At 36.3% G+C, this 8,982-nt stretch overlaps 1 protein-coding gene across 1 annotated transcript; it reads right to left on the bottom strand.

The window, feature by feature from the left end:
• Nucleotides 1-1,716: 1,716 nt before the first annotated feature.
• LOC140057387 (uncharacterized) lies at nucleotides 1,717-8,013 on the bottom strand. The gene is made up of 9 exons (XM_072103025.1): nucleotides 7,856-8,013; nucleotides 5,953-6,632; nucleotides 5,644-5,715; nucleotides 4,733-5,529; nucleotides 3,818-4,613; nucleotides 3,219-3,718; nucleotides 2,848-3,110; nucleotides 2,518-2,766; nucleotides 1,717-2,428 (listed from the first exon to the last, which is right to left on the bottom strand). Exons 2-9 carry the CDS (start codon nucleotides 6,497-6,499, stop codon nucleotides 1,897-1,899), a joined length of 3,756 nt encoding a protein of 1,251 aa, XP_071959126.1. The 5' UTR covers nucleotides 6,500-6,632; nucleotides 7,856-8,013; the 3' UTR covers nucleotides 1,717-1,896.
• Between the last annotated feature and the right edge of the window lie 969 nt (nucleotides 8,014-8,982).

Genomic DNA, 8,982 nt, shown 5'->3' with positions numbered 1-8,982 from the left:
ATATATAACTATAACTTATTTTACCAAAGTATTTTCATTAGTAGTGATTATGTATAGTTATTATGGTTAGGACAGCTACATATCAAGCAGAAGGTCCGGGTTCGAGTCTCGGTTGGGGCGACTTTTACACATTCTTACAGATTTCTTCATCTTATCGTTGTAAATTAATTAATTACATTTCAGTATATCACAGGCGGGTTTAGAATTAATGTTCTTTGCCTGTTGTGTTTATTATAAAATGTTATATAAGTTATATACTTACAAGGGAAAATAATTCTCAAATTAGAAAGTAAATTATCTAACACTTTAAATTTCGAAATTTTTTTATAAATTGAAATGAGCCGAATCACATAATGTGTTCTGCGCATGTTACCTCAACACTTTTTTAAAGAGTCAATATTTGGCCATTTTTTAAAGGTAAATTAAGAGTAATAGTCGTAGACAAATATCCTCTAAAGTAGATAACCATTCTGTGTAAAAAGCATGAATGATGGAAAGTAACCAGTTTTTTCGAAAAATAAAAAGGTCGAAAATTGGCCATTTTTGACATGCGCAGAACCCATTATTCCTCTCTGCGCATGTTTATTATGCAATAGTAACCATTTATGTCAAAAAATAAATGGGTCAAAAATCGGCCATTTTTCGAAAATTTCCCTGCGCAAAGGGTACAACTCAATCTTCTCACTCGAAACGGTAAAGAACGCAAAAATAAATGGACAAGAAATGGACAGAGCCATGTGGGGTCATTAAAACTGAATTGGACTGGGTCATTAGATAATGAGGAAACTAGACAATTGGCCAATGGGACCCAAGAATCTAGGAGGTTGTTTTGAATACCGGCATACTAAAAACTGTCAATTTTAGGGGTTTATCACATGATCGATGTATTAAATGAATAAAAATATTAAATAATAGAATAATAAGACTTAAATTTTTTGTTAAAAGTTGAGAAAGTCGACATTTTTTTCATCCAATTTTCGAAAAATCCTTGTACTACAGTACATGAATTTTGTTTTTTAAAACACGGTAAATTCGACTACAATATGTATGTTGTATTAATCGTTAGTTCTTTTAATATGACGAGACGTTTTTTGTTGTGTTTTTAGGGTGTGAACAATTGTCAATCAAAATTGTATATATATGTTAAATACTATGTAACTATTTAAAAAACCCACCCTGACTTCTGATTGGCCAACCATATTCCAAGTAGTTTGATAAGTCAGCCTTTTTCAAAAATGTAGACAAAATTACCGTTAACTTTGTCTGGGGCTTTTTTTCTAGGCCACATGGTATCATAGGATATGTGTAACTGTAAGAGGAGTAACTGAAGGTTACTGGATAATAACCTCTATAGTATGAGTTATTATCAAAATATATTATTAGAATTGGTGGAATGAATTATTTGATTCACATCAAAATGAATTGTAGTGGAATTGCTCTTGAAATAAATATAAAATAGTTGAGAATTTACACTACTAAGGAAATAGTCTTGACAAGAATATAGAATTCACCATTTAATGTACACTCAACTGCAAAAGTTTCCCCTCTGCTTTTTTTGTAAGGGCTTGGGACCTTCAAATACAAAGTGCAATGAATGATATAATGTAAATTATAATGTAATAATTAAAACTGAATGTAATTTATAAAAATTACAAAATAATTTACAACATTAATTATTGCTCTTTGGATTTGGCAGCATTAAAAACTTTTTTTTTTTATTATTATTATTAACTTTACTGCACATTCAGAATACCATTAGATATGGTGGCCCAATGGCCAAATTGCATAAAATACAAATATTTTGTAAAAAGTGAATATAAAATCACAGAACAAATAAAAATTGAAGATATACGAAACAGTATAAAAACTATCCATGGCTACAACAATCATTTGGAATCATTCTTTTTGCTGCTTTTTTTTCCTCTCTTGACGAAGGCGACGGATGGCAACCATAGCCGATTTCCATTCTTTAAAAGTCACATCAGATGTTGCAGCACAATACCAATTTCCATAGTACTGAGTGTGGTTCTTATTTAATCTTGGTTGCTTACACTTTGAGCACACAATCGCAGACGTTCTTGGTTTGTATATTTTGATCGGTTTCCCTTCCGATATGTCTTTAGCCACTCGTTTTCTGTACAAGAGGGTAGTTCTAGGAATACGAGTACTGCTAGCCTCAGGGACTGACGGTGGTGGTTTTGCTATCTCGCCAGGAACTGGGATCGACGGTCTGTTTCCTAGAGTCGCTAGGCCGGAAGTGTTTTTTGGTAGGACAAATGTGAAAGATGGAGCGCTTGTATGAACGTTTAGCACCGCTGGCTTGGTTAAAGGTTCAAGTAGGGTTTTATCAGAGACAAGTTTGGGTATTGTTGCCGAGATGCCAGATTCCAACACTTGCCGCTCTTGCTTCTTTGACGTTCTGTTGTACCTGTTGAAAATAAATCAAACACAGTATTTAAAAACTTTAATGTATTTACTGTAGCGTAAAATAACAATCAATAACAAGTAAAAACTCACCACTGGATGAGTGTCGTACGATTTATCTCCATCAACTGAAGCTTAGCAAACAACATCAGGTGTCCATTCGATAGCACTTTCCGACGAATGTTCTTGTAGCCTTTGGTAATGAGCGGCCAGCGCTGGAAACGTTTACCTTCGATAGATACGGTAGATGGATACGCTTCACATAGTTTTGTAATAATGCACTCCATATATCGATTGCAGTCCGGCCACTGAGCTGGCCCGGTGTTCTGACCTAAGAAGCATCTTTTAAAAAAAAAACAAAGAAACAAGTTAGATTTAAGACACATCATGCAACAAAGTAAAAAACGCTGGAAACTGCCTTACCGTCGAGTGCTTTCGACACCAGGTATTACGGAAGTAGTTTTACTTTTCTTGAACCTGCCTTTCGTCAGGTAATCTTGATGCCGTGCTTTGCGCTTAATGGTTTTGTCATAAGCATCCAGGTTGTTCCACAACTTTGCGACATGTTCAGCATGACTTTGACTTATCACTCCACTGTCTTCCTTAAACTGCATAAGGTAGTCTGCCAGGGCTTCAACTTTGGCGTAGCCTGGAATGTTGTCCGGTCCAGTGGAATCCTCAAGTTCCTAAATTGTAAAATATGAAAACAAAATATATAATCAGACTCGTGCATTGTATTTCAAAACAGAAACAAAATTTGTGAGGTAGAAGCTAATGATACAAATTTAACTCACTGTGTCAAAAAGGGCTGCTTTTCCTTCACCATCATCATCATCATTATCGTCACATGAAGGCAAGGGCTCCAGCTGGGGTGGTGAGGGTTCTTTAGCATTTCGAGGTTTAAAACAACGCTTAGGTGGTTTGTAGTCTGGTTGAGTCTTGTCATCATACCCTTCATCAACATCAAAAGTGTAAATTTCTTCATCAAAGTCTTCATCATAAATGGTATCTGTTTTGACAGGAAATTGAGTTTCGAGCACTTTGTTCGACTGGTTGTACAGGTACTCCACTCCGATGAGTTCTCCAGTGTACTTGTTTGGAATGATAAAACTTTTGTACACTTTTTTGCCAATCACTTGCTCTGCCAGTATGTTGAGAGCATGCTGATGCAGTCCACTATATGTACTGGAGATGGGTCCTCCAGACTGGGTAGCGGCTAGTGCACGGTTTGCATTCCATCGAACAAGTCCATCCATCAGGTAAGCTTGGAAATGTAAGTCGCTAGCACGCTCACCTGAGAAAAAAATAAAACATCCATAATAATGAAATAATACAAAAATCTGTAGATCGGTTTGAAGATTTGGTAGATACCAAATAAAAAGTAATACTGTACCTGGAATAAACCTGTTAAGATGAAGATGAAACGATTCCAAAGAAGTGGAGCCTCTTGCGCAACGATATACTGGCAAGGTAACTCCACCCTTAAGCATCTCACTGGTTTTTGTGTAGAGCGGGATGCCTTCTGGATCCTGGATGCAGGCGATGTGTCGCTCTTGTGAGCTCCAGATATCCCAGGTCTGTTCAGAGTCTAAGAGTGGGACGCCCATTGTGTCACGGCCTTCTTCACCATCGAGGGAAGTCAGCAGCTCTCGGATTAGGTTGGCAGTCTCGCGAGTCCCTCGTGTTGTCCTGCGACAATGTAAAGCATACTCCTTCTTGCTGATGTTTTTCAATATGATGTCGTCTGTTGGGTTGGAATGCTTCTTGCTTGCAATGAGCTGTTCACGCTTGGCGAGCTTCAGACGTTCAACATCGTCAGCGCTCCACTCAAAAATGCAAGCGGAAAGACGTTTGAGAAATATCGGATACAACTGATGTGATTCTGTTGAACAAGCTGCAGCAATTCTCCTCATGAAGTGCCAGATGTCCAGACGAATTTTCATGTCAGGCCAGGCGCTGAACATCTTCCTTATGCTTGAATGACCGCAGCAGTCACGGTCGACGTAGAGAATCTCGGGAGGAGGTACGCCTGCCAAAGCATATCGGTTAATGATGCCGTTTGTCATGTTGTTTAAGCCACATCCTTCTGCAGCAGTCAGGACTGTAATGAGCACCTGGCCGTACTCATTTCCGACGTTTGTTGCCCACGCTCCTGTTCCACATGCACGACCGGCTAGCTTCCTTACAATCTGCAAAAAAACCCAAACAAATTTATTCGGAAGAAAGCTTCCCCACAATCTGCAAAAAAAAAAAAATTAAAATAATTAAAAGTAAATTGCAGAAATAGTATTGTTTATAAATTATTTACCCTTTTGGTCGAGTCAATCTTCAACACTCTTCCGAACGTCGATGTGATAGAAGCCTTGAGTTCGTCGATTCTTCCCATTACTTCGTTGCAGTAGATGGTAAGGAACCATTGGACAGAGGGAACAGGAATCATTTTAGACACCTCATCAAATTTAGAAGCAGCAATGACATAATCATCACGAGAACCACAGAACTTCTTGCAATTTTCTAAGTAGAGAGCCACTCTCTCATTCCACCGCCTTGTGTGTTGTTCTAAGACTTGTTGGCGAAGCTGTGATGGACTGTTACCGAGACCGCGGTACTTTAGAAGCTGCAGGACCCGGTTGTCGCAGGCCAAGTGATACGAAAGTACAACAGGAAACTGAAGGCGATGTTCTAAATCAAGTTGCTTTAAAATGTTTTCACTCCAGCCAATTTGTCTTTGTTTGCAATTAGAGCACCTCAGTTGCTCTGTTGCAAGAAAGTAGTGGCAGTCTAAATCCAGGACCGGACGAACGATTCCATGGAGGCCGCCTGATGTTAGTGGATAGCTCTTGCATTCTGGCCGAGGGCAGACCAGCTTGACCTGCCAAGTCTTGCGGGGCAACCAAAGAAGAAGACGATGACCGAAGTAACTGTTGGCCATGGGTATGTTTTTGTTGAGCGGATCCGGTTGAGGTGGATAATACCAAAGTTGTTTGAGTTTAGTTGAATCCAACTCTGCAGTCCCCTTCTTCGATTTCTTGAATAAGGTTTTTGAAATCCACTGCTGATCGATCTCGGGCAAGTTCTTCTTCCATTTATCTGGTATGAGACAATCTGCAAGAAAAACCAAAACAAAATTGTATAATTTATGAAACTACATTATGTAATTTTCATTTTCTAGTTTTAAAAATCAAACAAAATAATTAAAATTACACTGAAATAAACTACCTTCACTCTGTTTGATAGTTATTGTAGTGGATGGCATAGTACTAACAGGTTCATAAGATGTATTTGGTTGAGCTGTAAGACGGAAAATTAAAGAATATTTAGCAGTAAACTACTACTTCATTCGCTATCTACAGTATGCTATAAAACAATGTATTTAAACAACACGATTTTATGATTGAGTATAAATGAATGCATAAAAAAAAACGTAAACCCAGCAAGCCTACAACATACACAGGCACTAAAAATGCAAAACCTGAAATTTGTAATTTAGAAAATGCACAAAAAACACAAATATGGAATAAGTCTTACCTGGTGCATATGAGGTTGATGGTTGCAAAGAAGCATCAAAGACATCAGTACCAGAAAGTGTTTCATCTGTGACATCCTCAACCTTTTGTAGCTTAATACCAACAGGTATGTACGATGTCTGTCTAGTTGGGCATTTCCTGCGGCGTTTTATTTCTTTCATTGCTATGGCTTCTTTGCCTTCTGGGAAAGACTCCAAGTACCTCTTAAAGTTGAATTTGTTAATACTAAGTGAACTTGTACTTGGAATTTCATTAGCCATTTTAATAACAAAACATACTGCATATTCCAGTACATTTTCGACCATCCACTTGAATGTTTGTCCACTGTATTTACTATGCTGAAACTTGTAGCAGCCCAACACATCACATTCATCTTTGGTGTTTCCACCCAGCCTGCACACCTCCTTCAAGGCATCTTGGCGTACATCATCAGGAGTTAGACACTTGCCAGTTGGTCGTTTTCTCAAGCTGTTAAATACTACAGCAGCAGATGTATCTTCAAGAATTAAGGCACCCTCTTCACTGCGCCGAAAAGTTGGTCTGAACATACTGTACTGTCTATTGAACACCTGCAAAACTAAAAAAACTGATCAAAGGCAAAAATATATGTAAGTAAAGTATGTAAAAAAGAAAATTTTACCCGTATAATGCCACTGTGCACCGTGCAGTTGTAGTAAATGGCTGTAAATAAAAGAAAATCAAATCTAAATAAAATAAAATATCTGTGGGTTAAAATTTCTCAAGTAATAATTAATAGTAGACCAAGACTTTAAATGTAAAATATTAATAAAATGAATTACATATAGCATTAAAACATATCTACTAAGAACAAACTATTTTATCTAAATTAAATTAAGAAAATATTACATATGAATAATTATGTTTTTTTTTCAATTAAGAAAACTATATAAAGAATTACAACATAAATTAGAGTAAACTGAATAATCTTTGTTTATTAAACAGTGTATGTATCAACTCTTTGATCCCTGAGCACTTCCTTTAATGCAATCAAATTATTTGAGAATCTTATCTAAATCCACAAATACAGTTGATTGCCTAATTAAACGAATGCTTTAGATCAAAGAGTTGAAGCCTACACTTAATTAAACAATCATTATAATAAAAGTTAAATTGTTTATCTATCAATTAAAAGGGTTGACATGTGAACAAGGCTTTAGTCTGTTTCCCATGGATGCTATTCTGATACAGCACACATTTAGTTGTTTATAGTTTAAAATTATGTTTAGGCCTAAAATCTATTACAGGGTACATAGGCTAGTCTAACTAGTAGTAGGATTGTTAAAATATTAAATAAATTAAACTTTAAAGAATAGCTTAATTACTTTAAACTAAATTTATTTACTATGGGATGGTTCTACGATAAATACTAGCCTAGGCCTAGTCTAAACTACTGTAGTAAGTTTTGAAGAAAAAAAATAACAGGGAGCCCTAAGTAGGTAGCATCTTACTAGGGCCTAGCACTTACAGGCCCATGGTTTGACTTACAATTCATGGCAACCAAAAAAGATCTAGGCCTACCTAGAGGTCTTTCTATCTAGCCTACTAGCTAGGCCTAGGCTATATAGGCCTAGTAAATACATTAATTAAAGTAAGTGTCGAGTGACACTATCTAACCCTAACTAACCTATAAAGGCATGCGTTATTGTTAATACTTTATGAAATATATGTAGGCCTACTGGTAATTAGGGGGATAAGTAATAATAGCAAATGCATTTTACCACACACAGAGCAGACTACCGCCAACAAGAATTAGCGTCGGCACCCATACAAACACATTTGCTAGGCCATGGCATAGTTTCTATTGACTATGGCTAGGCCTAGACCAAACAAGTTATCAACACTTTAAATGCCGATTTCAAGCATGAAATCAATTTCGCTCTTACCTTTAATGCAAGTACACGTTCGAGTTGAATACAGCTACTACCAGAATTCGCCTTGAAATTAATAATAATAAGTCTAGAGGATTTGTAAAAAGATGTTGTCGCATGTAAGTCTCTGGACAAAATCTCATCATTGTTTGTGTTGTGAAAAACTTGTTGAAGTCACATATTAATTACGTCACTTTTCAGTGTTCTGATTGGTCAAAATGACAAATTTGGAACAATTTTTCTAATGCCCTGATTACGTCACTTTTCAGTGCTCTGATTGTTCAACTTTTGGAACGCTTTCCGCTGCTCTGATTGGTCAATCAGTTGTTCAATTCATTGTCCAATTCTACAGCACATATTGGGTTATTTGTAGCGCATAGGGTACAACTCAATCTTCTCACTCGAAACGGTAAAGAACGCAAAAATAAATGGACAAGAAATGGACAGAGCCATGTGGGGTCATTAAAACTGAATTGGACTGGGTCATTAGATAATGAGGAAACTAGACAATTGGCCAATGGGACCCAAGAATCTAGGAGGTTGTTTTGAATACCGGCATACTAAAAACTGTCAATTTTAGGGGTTTATCACATGATCGATGTATTAAATGAATAAAAATATTAAATAATAGAATAATAAGACTTAAATTTTTTGTTAAAAGTTGAGAAAGTCGACATTTTTTTCATCCAATTTTCGAAAAATCCTTGTACTACAGTACATGAATTTTGTTTTTTAAAACACGGTAAATTCGACTACAATATGTATGTTGTATTAATCGTTAGTTCTTTTAATATGACGAGACGTTTTTTGTTGTGTTTTTAGGGTGTGAACAATTGTCAATCAAAATTGTATATATATGTTAAATACTATGTAACTATTTAAAAAACCCACCCTGACTTCTGATTGGCCAACCATATTCCAAGTAGTTTGATAAGTCAGCCTTTTTCAAAAATGTAGACAAAATTACCGTTAACTTTGTCTGGGGCTTTTTTTCTAGGCCACATGGTATCATAGGATATGTGTAACTGTAAGAGGAGTAACTGAAGGTTACTGGATAATAACCTCTATAGTATGAGTTATTATCAAAATATATTATTAGAATTGGTGGAATGAATTATTTGATTCACATCAAAATGAATTGT

This window comes from Antedon mediterranea, chromosome 8, assembly GCF_964355755.1.
Source record: "Antedon mediterranea chromosome 8, ecAntMedi1.1, whole genome shotgun sequence".
Taxonomy (NCBI): Eukaryota; Metazoa; Echinodermata; class Crinoidea; order Comatulida; family Antedonidae; genus Antedon; species Antedon mediterranea.
Note: the sequence above shows the minus strand (reverse complement) of the source record. Positions and strands in the feature narration are given on the sequence as shown.

Coding starts and splice junctions, on each gene's coding strand:
- LOC140057387 (XM_072103025.1), bottom strand. CDS start 6,499: ATGTTCAGACCAACTTTTCGGCGCAGTGAAGAGGGTGCCTTAATTCTT. Junction 3,719..3,817: donor TCTTAACAGGTTTATTCCAG/GTACAGTATTAC, acceptor TTTTTTTCTCAG/GTGAGCGTGCTAGCGACTTA. Junction 2,767..2,847: donor GGTGTCGAAAGCACTCGACG/GTAAGGCAGTTT, acceptor TTTTTTTAAAAG/ATGCTTCTTAGGTCAGAACA.